Here is a 14251-nt window from a genome sequence, read left to right as displayed (position 1 = left end):
AACGCAGGCTGGAGCTCTGAGGCTTCTCTTCGGAGCAAGATGCAGCACTATTTTAGCTTCGCATCCACAGTTAACCTCCACGGTTTCGAGTCTGTGTTTTACTTCCGGATCCCACACTTACGACACCGGAAGCCGGAAGCGGGAGTTTCCACAGCCGACAAAGGAAGGGTGACCGCTTAAACTACGACTTTCTGGGAGCTCCGATTCAGTCTGAGAGGTCGGATCCCGCTGTTCCCGCCCTCTTCACTTCTGGCTGACTTTGCTGACAGGTGCGGTCCTCTTCTCCAAAGACAGGGCTCCTTCCGTGGCCGTTCCGCAGCTTCCGAGTCTCCTGAGTCCCCACCCCACTCCCCTTGGGCCCAGTTTGTTCTGTCGCATGCTTTCGCATGCTTTTAGAGCATTGGTTCCGGAGTGCTGATTCGCGACCCAGCTTCCCTCTGCTGCAGCTGTCGCCTAAAGGCTTCGGAGATATTTTTCTGTTGATCAAACTTAGTTTTCTGAAACAATGTCTCGCGATGTGGGCCAGGCAGACCTCGAACTCAAGATTCTCCTCCCTCAGCCTTTTCGAGTGCCGGAGTAATAGGTGTGCGCCACTAGGCCAAGCTGTTTATCAAACTTGAGTGCATTTGAAGTCTTTAAAAAGTTTTCAAGTGTATCTTGACAGCTAAATATCTTATGCACCTCTGCTCACTTTGCAAATGATTAGTAATTGATTGGTCTGTTCTCATACCATTGATCTGATCTGAGAATGAATGTGTTGTCTTAGTATTTCTTAGAAAAAAGGAAGGACCGGTAGCAGAAGCAGTCAGGGAGGAATAGTTGGTGGAGAGGAAGGAAAGAAGGGGAAATAGGTAGTATAGGGCCTTGTAGGCTGTTGTGCAGACTTTGTTTTTTGCACTGGGAGAAATGGGAACTCTGATAGGGTTCTTAGTAGAAGGGAGAAGTAGTCTGAGTTATCTTTGAGGTAACTGGTACCAGTGGGGTCAGTTGATTGTAAAGGGCAAGGGAAGAAGCAAAGCATTGTGATTTGTAAATAGATTATTGCAGTCATCCATGAGGAAGATGATAGTGCTGTTAGCCTTTTATTATTGAAAACTTTAAAAATGTAGCCGGGCGGTGGTGGCACATGCCTTTAATCCCAGCACTTGGGAGGCAGAGGCAGAGGCAGACCGAACTCTGTGAGTTCGAGGCCAGCCTGGTCTACAAGAGCTAGTTCCAGGACAGGAACCAAAAGCTACGGAGAAACCCTGTCTCGAAAAATCAAAAAAAAATGTATAAAAGTAAGTTTCATGTACACATTTCTTTAGCTTTCTCTATCAACTCATAGCTAACTTTAATTCACACCCTTTACCATGATTATTTTCTTCTTTAGAAAAGATGTTATTTTATGTGTATGGGTGTGTTGGCTGTGAGTATGTATGTGTACTTCATGCTTGCTGAGTATGTATGGGTACTACATGATTGTCTGGTGCTAAAGGAGGTCAGAAGAAGGTGTCAGGTCCCCTTGGATTGGATTTACAGATGTTTATGAGCCACCATGTGGGTGCTGGGAACTGTCCTCCACAGCAACAGCAAGTACTCTTAACCACTGAGTCATCATCTCTCTTGCCCCACCTATTATGATTTTCAGTAACAGCTTTCTTGAGACATAATTTGCATGCTGCACCATTTACGTTTAAAAAACTATTCATTTACTGTTATTGTGTGGGTGGGGGGATGGGGGGAGATAGCATAGGTGCTGTGGCCTGAATGTGTAGAGGTCAGAGGACAATGTTGTTGAGCCAACTCTCTCCTTTCCACCTTTATATGTGTTCTCAGATCTCTAGGCTTGCATAACAAGGGCATTTATCCACTGAGATATCTCACTTGCCCATGATTCAAAAGTTTTTTGAGATAGAGTCTCATGAAGATCCCATTCTTTTGAGTTCTAACCCTCCTGCTTTTACTTCCCAAGTTCTGGGAAGTATACCACCACACCTGGCTACAATTCACACATTTAAGGTCTATAATTCAGTGTTTTTTAGTGGGTTCATGGGAGTGTGCTAACATCACTAATTGCAGAACATCGTCATCACCCCCAAAAGAAATCCTAAGAAACCCCAATCCACCTAATCTAAGTAACCACTAAACTACTTTCTGTCTGGATTTACATATTTTTGGATATTTATTATGAGTGGAAGTACATACAGTATTTAGCGTTTGGTAACATTTCTTTCTCTTAGCAGTTCTTTAGAGCATGTGTTATTGTTTTGGCATGTGGCTGTACTAGTTTTTTTTTTTTTTTTTGGTTTTTCGAGATAGGGTTTCTCTGTAGCATTTTGGTTCCTTCCTTGAACTAGCTCTTGTAGACCAGGCTGGCCTCGAAATCCCAGAGATCCGCCTGCCTCTGCCTCCCAAGTGCTGGGATTAAAGGCTAGATTTTGCTTATTTATCAGTTGATGGACATTTGGATTGTTTCCCCTCTGGCTGCTTTGAGTAATGCTGCTGCTGTGATCATTTATATATGGACTTGTGTTTTCATTTCTTTTGGATATATCCTTAGGCATCTCCCTTTTATTATGCAGTGAATTTCAGACATGTGAGTATTTCATTATGCATCTCTTTCAGAAAGGACTCTAAATAAACATAACTACAATACTATGATCACACTTAAAATACTTAATGTTTTATAGAGGTTCTTCATGAATTTGTTATGATGAGGGAGGGAGAAGAAAAGGAACAGAGAAACTAATGAACAAACAAGCAAACAAAACCACAGAAATACTCAAGCTTTTTGTTCTGATAATTGGGGGATGGATTTGTTTTCAGCTGATAGTAAGGGAAGTTGTGGGTAGAAGTGGATTTGGAAGACTCACTTTTTTGGGTAGTGCTGGGATCTAGGATCTGGTGAATGTTTGGCAAGTGCTTTATTGCTGAGCTATACCTCTAGCCCTGAGAAATGAATTTTGAGACTACCTCTTTGTGTGTGTGTGTTTATGCATGTGCGCACGCCTAGGAGACCAGATCCCTGGTGCTTGAGTTATAGATGGTTATGAGCTGCCCAACATGGGTACTGGGAAGTAAACTTGTCTCCTCTGGAAGAGCATTGAGCACTCCTAACAGCTAAACTATCTCTCTAGCCCCTTGAGTAGACTTCTAAACATCCAAGTATTTTGATATGTGAGTCTGGAATTCAGGAGTGAGAACTGTTTGCGATATTATCAACATTAAAATGTGGGTTAAAACCATGAAACTGGCTAGAATTGCTGCAGGGGTGATTGTAGTTAGGAAAAAGGCCCCCAGGCACCTCAACATGAAGGAATGGGAACTCAGTGAAAGGGCTTCAGCAGGATCATCCTTTGAGGGAGTGAGAGACACCAGAAGAGGCTTTTCTGGAAGCTGAAGGAAGAAAGAAGGTGAAGAAGAGGGAAGGGTCAGCTGGGTGAGCTCAGGCAAATGGATCTATGGGTATCAACACTTTTATTAATTTTATTTATTTATTAAGGATTTCTGCCTCCTCCCCGCCACCGCCTCTCATTTCCCTCCCCCTCCCCCTATCAAGTCCCTCTCCCTCGTCAGTTCGAAGAGCAATCAGGGTTCCCTGACCTGTGGGAAGTCCAAGGACCGCCCACCTCCATCCAGGTTTAGTAAGGTGAGCATCCAAACTGCCTAGGCTCCCCCAAAGCCAGTACATGCTTTTAGTGTAAATAGCCAAGATTCTTCAAGTGTTACAGGTGTCCTCCCTTACTGAAGGCCCACTTCTGGAAGCTTGCATTGAGATTATACTCTTCCTGATAGTCAATCAGGCAGGATTTAGAAAGTCTCTAGGTAAACTCTGCCCTGCATGTCCTCCATTTTACTTATAAGCCAACCTAAACAGATCAGTGGTCATATGTCTCACACTGACAACCCAAGTTCCACTTTCAAAATTCTTAGCACACAGAAGACATGTACAGTATCATCTCCTGAAGTCTCTCTTACCGAGTATTTGAGTTTCCCGTGAGTCCTATAAGAAATGACCACAGGCCTGGTAGCATAAAACAACAGAAATTTGATATCTCACAGTTCTGGAGGCCAGGAGAATAAAACCAGAGGGTCAACAAAGCCACACTCTATCTGCAAATTGTACAAGAGCATCCTTCCTGTGTCTTTTAGCTGCTGGTGCTGCTGGTGGCTCAGTTGTTCCTTAGTTTGTGGTTATAATCAGTCTAGTCTCAGCTTCTGTCTTCCCGTGCCTGTCTCCCTGTATGTTTTCCTTCTCTCTTCTGTCTCTTTTGTGTGTATGTGAGGAGCTGGGAATTGAACCCAGGGCCTTGTGTATGCTAGGTAAGTGCGCTACCACTGAACTACATTTCCAGTCTTGTCTCATCTGTCTTTCAGAAGGGTACTTGTTATTGGGGTGATGGCCCAGCCATGTAACTTATGATGATCTCAATTTGAGGGCCTTAATTTTTGTGAGACTGGTTCTTACTACTATGTAGATCAGGCTGGCCTTGAACTTAGAGAGATTTGCCTGACTCTGTCTCCTAAGTGCTGGGATTTAAGGTATGCACTACCATTCTTGACTTGATCCTTAATTTAACCACATCTGTAAAGATCCTTTTTTTTCCAAGCAAAGTCACATTTGTAGAGAAAGAGGACAAGCTATTAAGTCATGGTGGGTAGGGGTAAAAGTGAGCTGTAGAAATCAGTAGGAGTAGGTTTGATCTTTCTTGGGATACAGCAAGCATTTGGTGGTAGGGGATATAGTTTTCCTTTGGGAGAGAAGTTTTTTCCCCCCGAAGATGGAGTGTGGTCTGCTTTTGAAAGGGTGTGGTCAGCTCCAGTGAGAGGACATGTTTGAGTTGCAGGGATTAGGACATGGATATATGAACCATTCTACTACATTAAGTGAGGGGCCAGGACTCTCTGCTTCTACTTGAAGGTATATGGAGGAGATAGGATTCCCAGTACACTGTCCTTTCCTTCCACAAATAACTCTTTCCTTTGGAATGGGAATATTTGCTACATCTTAGACCCAGACTCCACTTTTTTTTTAGGTTTTCTTTTTTTTATTTTTTTTAAATTTATTTATTTATTGAGGATTTCTGCCTCCTCCCCGCCACCACCTCCCATTTCCCTCCCCCTCCCCCGATCAAGTCCCTCTCCCTCATCAGCTTGAAGAGCCATCAGGGTTCCCTGACCTGTGGGAAGTCCAAGGACCGCCCACCTCCATCCAGGTTTAGTAAGTTGAGCATCCAAACTGCCCAGGCCCCCCCAAAGCCAGCACGTGCAGTAGGATCAAAAACCCATTGCCATTGTTCTTGAGTTCTCAGTAGTCCTCATTGTCTGCTATGTTCAGAGAGTCCGGTTTTATCCCATGCTTTTTCAGACCCAGGCCAGCTGGCCTTGGTGAATTCCCAAAAGAACATCTCCATTGTCTCAGTGTGTGGTTGTACCCCTCGCGGTCCTGAGTTCCTTGCTCGTGCTCCCCCTCCTTCTGCTCCTGATTTGGACCTTGAGATTTCTGTCCGGTGCTCCAATGTGGGTCTCTGTCTCTGTCTCCTTTCATCGCCTGATGAAGGTTAATATTCAGGGGGATGCCTATATGTTTGTCTTTGGATTCACCTTCTTATTTAGCTTCTCTAGGATTGTGAATTATAAGCTCACTGTCCTTTATTTATGGCTAGAAACCAAATATGAGTGAGTACATCCCATGTTCCTCTTTTTGGGTCTGGCTTACCTCACTCAGGATAGTGTTTTCTATTTCCATCCATTTGTACGCAAACTTCAAGAAGTCCTTGTTTTTTACTGTTGAGTAGTACTCTAATATGTATATATTCCATACTTTCTTCATCCATTCTTCTATTGAAGGGCATCTAGGTTGTTTCCAGGTTCTGGCTATTACAAACAATGCTGCTATGAACATAGTTGAGCATATACTTTTGTTGTATGCTGGGGCCTCTCTTGGGTATATTCCCAAGAGTGGTATTGCTGGGTCCAGGGGTAGGTTGATCCCGAATTTCCTGAGGAACCGCCACACTGCTTTCCAGAGTGGTTGCACAAGTTTGCATTCCCACCAGCAATGGATGAGTGTACCCCTTTCTCCACACCCTCTCCAGCAAAGGCTATCATTGGTGTTTTTCATTTTAGCCATTCTGACAGGTGTAAGATGGTATCTTAAAGTTGTCTTGATTTGCATTTCCCTGATCACTAAGGAAGTTGAGCATGACCTTAGGTGTCTTTTGGCCATTTGAACTTCTTCTGTTGAGAATTCTCTGTTCAGCTCAGTGCCCCATTTTATAATTGGGTTGATTAGCGTTTTACTGTCTAGTTTCTTGAGTTCTTTATATATTTTGGAGATCAGACCTTTGTCAGTTGCGGGGTTGGTGAAGATCTTCTCCCAGTCAGTGGGTTGCCTTTTTGTCTTAGTGACAGCAGATTCCACTTTTATATTGTACCTGGTTCCACCAGATAAAATGTCCAGCCTTTTGCTGTGAATTAAAGTCTAGGGCTTCTGTATAGGTTGACAGAATTCTGCTCTGTGTCATGCACTCCTACTGTCTTTTTCTAGATACTGTTTTGTTGGATGAGCAGGCACCTCTGGAAGAATCAGTTGAGTGAGATGGTGCAGCCCAGTGGTGGCCCAGCAGGGGACCAGGACATGCAGGGTGAAGAATCTTCTCTGGGAAAGCCAGCAATGTTACATCTGCCTTCAGAGCAGGGTACTCCTGAGACCCTCCAGCGCTGCCTGGAAGAGAACCAAGAGCTCCGAGGTGAAGGTTGCAGTGTGAGGGAGGCATGGAGTAAAATAGTCAGGAGTGGCCTGGCACACTAAGGACAAAACTTATTTTCACCTGCACCTCATTATTGGTAGGCTATGAGGCCATGATTTGCTTAAGAACCAGCCATCTTAGCCATCTTCCTGCTTGGTTTCAGGTGGGGTTCTCTGTGAAATAATGTGGTTCAGGGCCAGCACCAGGAAGGGGGAAGGAGACGGGAAAGGGGGAAGAGGACAAGCTGAGAAGCCATAGTGGGTAGGGGGAAAAAGTGGGCTGTATGGATCAGTGGGAGTAGGTTTGATCTTTCTCAGGACACAGCAAGCTTTAAGGTGGGAGAGAATATGGTTTTCCTTGGGAGAGAGAGAGTTTTGTCCTAAGATGTAGTGTGGCCTGCTCTTGGAAGGGCATGGTCAGCTCTGGTGATAAGAGGTCTTTGAGTGTGTCTCCCGCACAGGCAGCCTGTCCTTTCTCATGCCACCCTCATTTTTGCAAGGTGGTTGTTAACTGTTATTGAATATGCAGCTGAAGATGATGAAACTCAGATATTACTAACTTGTTCTGTCTGCACCTTCTGAACTCCCAGGCTGTAGCCAGAAGCTACACAGTGAGATTTGTCTTGGGGACTGTCTCCCTACCTCCCCAAGTCTGTAGGTATGTTTAGCATCCCCTGATCTTGAAGACAGAGATGCAGGCCTGGGAGACCAGAACTGAGTGCTCCAGGGTAGGGTTACCTCCAACTGACCAGAATATAAATGAAGTACTTAAAAAGAAAGCTGCATTTGATGTATCCCTTCAAGTGAAGATGATGTGTTTAGTAATGCATTGCAGACACTTGGGATCATATCATCAGTGGAATTGATTTGACTTCTTTGAGAAAGGCCACGTAGTATTACGGGAGTGCCTGGCTGTCAGAACCCACATCTCCTTTGCTGTCTTCCCTGTCCCCAGATGCCATCCGGCAGAGCAATCAGATGCTAAGAGAATGCTGTGAGGAGCTGCTGCATTTCCAGGTCAGCCAGCGGGAGGAGAAGGAGTTCCTCATGTGCAAATTCCAGGAAGCCAGGAAGCTGGTAGAGAGACTAAGCATGGAGAAGCTTGACCTGCACAGACAGAGGGAACAGGCCTTAAAGGATTTGGAGCACCTGAAGAAATGCCAGCAGGTAACTGGTGGGTGGGCAGGCCCTTTTGCCTCACTTGTGTTTGAAGACTAATAACATGCATATTCTCATAGGAGGCATGTTGTTGGGAGTCCCCCCAGGACCTCTTCTGGTTTGATTGGTAGGGGCACTTTGAGAACCAAGAGAAGCCATCACACTCATTGTTAGTTTATTACATGAAAGGGTCCACATTTAAATTATCCAAGGTACAAGGCATGTAGGGCAGGAGCCAGGAGAGGACAGATGTGAGCTTCTCAGGGAGCACTTTTGCTGTGAGCGGTGGGGACAGTGTACATGGAGCAATGTCACGCAGGAAGCATGCCTATGTCTTGGGTTTATATTGGGCTCACTTATGAAGGCATGGAGTGCTTGGGTACCTGACCCAGCTTGCTTAGGTCCTAGCCACCCTGAAGTCCAGCTGGCACCATACCATGTTTCTAAGGCCCTCACTTATACCCTGCCATCAGCCCAGACAGCCTAGACCCTTGTTAAACCAAGGCACTCTCATCAGGCAGGATTTCCCAGGGGGCTCAGAGATGATCCTCAGGAGCCTTTGGAGAAGTATATGGTTCCAGGCCTTTAAGTTGGCCCTTGTATTGCATTGTCCCCAAAGGATGGTGTGCTTAGTGTGGGATGACAGGGTATTTTGGGGCCACTTGGATCAGCAGATTTCAGGACCCCAGTGACAGTAGTTGAGCAGGGATTATGTCATCTGGCAGGGGTAATCCTGGAAGAAAGGTTAGGGAAGACCTGCCAGAGTCAGGTTTATATAATATAGGGCTAAGTTCACAGTGCTGCTGGGAGTGCCTGGTCAAAGCATTTGGTTTCTATCTAGGGAGACAGCAGCAAGGTACCACATACTTGGGACTTTGGTAACAGACTGTCCCCAGTTTTGGAGGTTAGAGGTCTAGGATGGAGATATGGGTAGGTTCCTCACAAGGGCTATTCCAGGTACTTCTCCAAGTGTATTATCAGTGTTGGCAGCCCTTGGTGCACCCCAGCTCTCTTTTCACATGGTCTTTTCTTTCTCACTTAAATTTTTTATTACATTTTATTTTGTGTAGTGTGTGTGTCTGTGCAAGCACTCACACATGTGGACATGTATATCTCATGTTGTGCACATGTAGGTCAGAGGACAACTTGCAGGAATCAGTTTTCTTTCTACCATATATGTCCCAGGGATTGAATGCAGGTTGTCAGGCTTCATGGCAGGCATCTTTACCTGCTGAGACGTGATGAGCTGTCTCAAAACCCTCCTCTTTTTTAATAAGGATACCAATGTGAAACATAAAGGTAGACAGTTGTTAAAGTCATGGAAACAGGTTTTTTTTTTTTTTTCGGAAACTGATGTCAGTGAGAGGGAAAGGGCTAGCTGAGCTCTGGTGGGTGATCTGCAGAGGTGACTGGGTATTTTATCTTCTTTTAAGATTTATTTTTATTAATGTGTTTGGATGTTTTTGTCTGTCTGTGTATGTAATGTGTGCAGATGCCCCTTGGAGGTCAGAAGGGAGTGTCAAATCCCCTTGAATTGGAATTCCAGGTAGCTGTAAGCTACTAGATGGTCATGGTGCTAGGAACTAAATTCTGATCTTCTAAAAAGCAGCAAGTACTCTTCTTAACCACTAAGTCATCTCTTTACCTAATGACCGGGAATTTTAAAATAAGAATAGGGACCAGAGTGTGGTTCAGTACATGTACTTGCATGTGTAAGGCCTGGAATTCAGTTTCCAGTACTTCAAAAAATAAGACAAAGAATAGAGGTAGAAAGAAAATGAAGGATTTGGGCAGGAGAAGGAGCTCAAGTGAATGACAAAAGGAATTAGTGTCAATGTAATGAGTTCAGTGTATTTACCGTCTTGTACAGTCAAATGTAGGATTTTACTATACCATGAGACTGGGAGTCTGAGTCCTATCCTTTCTGATGATTTCATTTCAAAGGAGTGGCCTTCAGGTTTTTGAGGTTTAGGGCCATAGGAAATACATGGACTTTGAGAGGGATAGAGGAAGGAGTCATGACTGGTAGTACTTATTAGCCTTCCAGCCTATGTAGTGTTGGCTAAAATACTTCCTTTAACAGCTCTGAGTATTTGCAAGTGGGAACTAGGAAGGGGCCTGGGACATTCTAGGAATGTGATCTTAAGCTGTTTGAAGATATATTAAGGTTTGGTCAACCTTAAAGTTTGGCTGAGCTGAGTATAGTTTAATCTCAGCACTCAGGACAGATTGTGGGAGTTGAGTCTCTCATTCTACCATGTGGTTTTAAAGATCAAAATCAGGTCATGGGCCTTGGTGGCAAGTACCTTTACCCGATGAGTCTTCTTGCTGGTTCAGCTCTTAGTATTTAAAAAATTCAGTATTTTCTTCCATTTTTTAAAATGAGACTTCTTACCTGTTGTGTATATAGACTAGGTTGTTAATTTTTGTGGATGTCTTTGAGTCTGGTCTCCTTTTACAGAGTTTCAAAGAGACTGAGAAAGGTTCACTATCAGCTGAAAGTCTAGGTTGGTGACTTGGGGAGGACAGATAGCTATTGGGCTAATGAGGCTCCAATATACCTAGGTTTATAGGTTTAACATGGAGGGGCCAGGCCTGCTTGTTTGTTGTTGTGGTTTTTGTCCTGCCCAGTTCCCCAGCTGTTTATCCCCAAAGAAAATCACACATAGGTCTCCATAAATTATAAGCTGATTGGCCCATTAGCTCTAGCCTCTCACTGGCTAACTCTCACATCTTGATTAACCCATTTTTCTGATCTATGTTAGCCATGTGGCTCAGTACCTTTTTTCAGTGGGGTATATCACATCCTGCTGCTTTGGTGGTCTGGGCAGGAGTGGGAGGAATCAACTTTCTCCTTCCCAGAATTCTCCAGTTCTCATTACATCATTTCTGCTTCCTGTCTGGTTTTCCTGCCTATATTTCCTGCCTGGCCAATCAGCGTTTATTTATAACATGATTGACAGAATACAGACAATTCTCCTGCACCACTTCCTGATGTGGGAGTGTCATAGATCAATCTGTTGATTTCATTGGTTAAGCAATAAAGAAACTGCTTGGCCCTGATAGGTTAAAACATAGGTGGAAGAAGTAAACAGAACAGAATGCTGGGAGGAAGAGGAAGTGAGCTCGGAGACGCCATGCTCCCCTCTCCCGGGCAGACGCAATAGCTCTGCTCTCTGAGGCAGGCGCACGTGATGAAGCAAGCTGCCAGGTCAGACATGCTGAATCCTTCCCGGTAAGACCGGTGCTACACAGTTTATTAGAGATGGGTTGATCGGGATATCAGAATTAGCCAGTAAGGGCTAGAGCTATTGGGCCAGGCAGTGTTTAAATGAATACAATTTGTGTGTTGTTATTTCAGGGCATAAGCTAGCCAGGCGGCTGGGGTGCTGGGGACACAGCCCTTCCACTCCTATTACAACAACTTCCCCCTCTTAAAAAAAAAGGAAAATATCCATAGTCCATTTTTTGGGAATGTGGGCATAGTATTTCAGGCTACTTCCAGCTAGTTGGGGGTGCTGATAATCTTATGGGGACCTAAAGAAAATTTAGAGCTATGATCTCCTGACTGAAGTATCCTGTGAGTCTTGATCATCTCAGGCAGCAGTCTTGAACCTGTTCTGGATGAAGAACTCAGACATCTGGGCCATCTATTCCTGCCAGAGACTTCTCAGGTGGTCTTCCTTGGTCAAACTGGATTTTTCTTAACGCTGAATAAATCCACAGCCTCTCATTTTCTGTGGAAACAAAAGCAAAATCTCTTCTCCAAAGTAACATACCTTTTGACTTCAACTGTGAAGTCAAGGTATTTTCAAAATACCTATCTTGGTTTAATTCTGCAGCATTTATAAGCAAATATCTTTTAGTAGCTCTTGCTCCTTCCTCAGCATTCAAACAATTCAAAGAGAGCATAATAACATACAGTATCAAGATTCTCTGTGTATTTTCCATCTTTACGTGGCTTTATTTTAACCTCTATTTCTTTTATTTTTACTTTTAACTTTTGGCTTTTTGAGAGAGGTTCTCTGTGTATCTTTGTCCTGGAACTCCCTCTGTAAACCAGGCTATCTTTGAACTCACAGAGATCTGTCTGTCTCTGCCTCCCAGGCTACTCTCTTTTTTCTTTTTTTTTTACTCTGAGAACTTTAATCTTTAGCCTGTATATATTTTTAACACATTGTAAACCATTCAGAAGTTTTATTACTCTTTGAATCTCTCTTTACTGTATATCTCTCTTTTTCTGACCACATGAGTCTTTAATTTGGTAAGGAATATGGAGAAGTTTTTTGCCACAACTCTGTGGGGTTTTAAGGTCCTTGCCAGGAAGCAAGCTGCAACAGTGTGTAAACAACACTGAAAAGCTCCTATGGCATTTCAAGGTCCTTGTCAGGAAGCAAGCTGCAACAATGTATCCATAACTCCATAGTCCTGACCCCCTGTTTGAAAGAGTCAGAGTTTTCCCTGGCAGGAAGGCCCAGAAAGCCTGCATTTAAAAACAGCTTAGCTTTTTTTTTTTCTGCTACAGCTGAAAACCGAAATGCTTTACTTTAGTCTTTCCCAAGCTTTCTCAGGCTTTATGTGTGCAGTTATCCACATGGACGCCATTCTGTAACATGGAGGGGCCAGGCCTGCTTGTTTGTTGTTGTGGTTTTTGTCCTGCCCAGTTCCCCAGCTGTTTATCCCCAAAGAAAATCACAAAAATCTCCATAAATTATAAGCTGATTGGCCCATTAGCTCTAGCCTCTTACTGGCTAACTCTCACATCTTGATTAACTCATTTTTCTGATCTATGTTAGCCATGTGGTTCAGTACCTTTTTTCTTTCTTTTTTTTTTTAGTTTTTTCTGAGACAGGGTTTCTCTGTAGCTTTGGAGCCTGTCCTGGCACTAGCTCTTGTAGACCAGGCTGGCCTCGAACTCACAGAGATCCACCTGCCTCTGCCTCCCGAGTGCTGGGATTAAAGGCGTGCGCCACCACCACCCTCAGTACCTTTTTTCAATGGGGGCATATCACATCCTGCTGCTTTGGTGGTCTGGGCAGGAGTGGGAGGAATCAACTTCCTCCTTCCCAGAATTCTCCTGTTCTCATCATTTCTACTTCCTGTCTGGTTTTCCCACCTGTATTTCATGCCTGGCCAATCAGCGTTTATTTATAACATGATTGACAGAATACAGACAATTCTCCCGCACCAAATAGGTACTAAGGGGCAGCTGCTTTCAGACTGCCTCGGGTCTTGTGGATGCTAAAAGTGGGCATCGTGGGAGAAAGTAGTACTGATAGAAAATGACCTTTTTTTCTTGCAGCAGATGGCTGAGGACAAGGCCTCTGTGAAAGCCCAGGTGACATCATTACTGGGGGAACTCCAGGAAAGCCAGAGTCGCTTGGAGGTTGCCACCAAAGAACGGCAAACTTTAGAGGGAAGGTGAGTGGGGAGGGGAATCTAGCCCAGGAGGCCCTTTCCAGGGTTTTGAATGAGGCAAATGTAGGAGCCCCTAGGTGTTCCTCTGATTTCCTGGGGCCCTCAGGGTGGCCCTGGTCCAACATCTATGAATCTAGTTCCACTTTTGTTTCCAGTATCTGACCCTGTACTGGGTGTCTTAGTTAGGGTTTCTATTGCTGTGAAGAGACACCATGATCATGAAAACTCTTATAAGGAAAACATTTTATTGGAGCTTGCTTACATTCAGAGGTTTAGTTCATTATCATCATGGTAGGAAGTGTGGCAGCATGCAGGCAGACATGGTGCTGGAGAAGGAACTAAGACTTCTGCATCTGGATTGGCAGGCAGCAGGAAGAGATAATGAGCCACTGGGTCTGACTTGAGCTTCTAACACCTCAAAGCCCACTCTAGTAACATAGTTTCTCCAACAAGGCCAAACCTACTCCAACATGGCCACGTGTCCTAATCTTTTCAAATAATGCTGCTCCATATGAGCCTAAGAGGGCTATTTTCATTCAAACCATTACATTCAGGATCAGTTTATTCTTTAGGAACCATTGCAGGGCCCCCTAAAACTACACGCAAGATCTCACTAATCAGACTAAAGTTTATCATGGGAAAGGCATGCAATGGGATTCTACCAAGGCAGAAAGTCCTAGATGAAGAAGACTGAATACATTTTACTCCTATGAACAGCACGGAGCTTCCATGAGCTATTTCTAAATAGGAACTGTGAACCCCATGTTTCTGTTGGGAGTTGATCACATTGGCAGAAAAGAGTGTTTGATTGACTTTGCCAAGTAGTGTCCATAGGTCTTGCCAAGGGGATTGGGTTGCCACGTGAGACCATGTCACAGACATGGGCATTTTTGTGCCTATCTCATTGCCTTGTTGCTGTCCTCCTGATAGTTGGTGAAGGGT

The 14251-nt window shown here is 44.3% G+C and overlaps 1 protein-coding gene across 5 annotated transcripts in view; it reads left to right on the top strand.

Annotated features, from left to right (window-relative positions):
* The first annotated feature begins 146 nt into the window (after nucleotides 1–146).
* Nucleotides 147–14251, top strand: part of Ikbkg (inhibitor of nuclear factor kappa B kinase subunit gamma) — a 39580-nt gene continuing 25475 nt past the window's right edge. For 2 of the 5 annotated variants that reach the window (XM_013355003.2, XM_026777794.1), the window contains exons 1-4: nucleotides 147–269; nucleotides 6533–6734; nucleotides 7689–7900; nucleotides 13194–13312. In XM_013355003.2, coding sequence (XP_013210457.1) covers nucleotides 6548–6734; nucleotides 7689–7900; nucleotides 13194–13312 — 518 coding nt within the window. In that variant the 5' untranslated portion in view covers nucleotides 147–269; nucleotides 6533–6547. Of the gene's footprint in view, nucleotides 270–466; nucleotides 584–6532; nucleotides 6735–7688; nucleotides 7901–13193; nucleotides 13313–14251 lie in introns of those variants that run through there. The other 3 variants (XM_026777793.1, XM_026777792.1, XM_026777795.1) reach the window with 3 other exon arrangements.

The sequence above is a fragment of the Microtus ochrogaster genome, unplaced genomic scaffold (genome assembly GCF_000317375.1).
Source record: "Microtus ochrogaster isolate Prairie Vole_2 unplaced genomic scaffold, MicOch1.0 UNK85, whole genome shotgun sequence".
NCBI classification, from domain to species: Eukaryota; Metazoa; Chordata; class Mammalia; order Rodentia; family Cricetidae; genus Microtus; species Microtus ochrogaster.
Note: the sequence above shows the minus strand (reverse complement) of the source record. Positions and strands in the feature narration are given on the sequence as shown.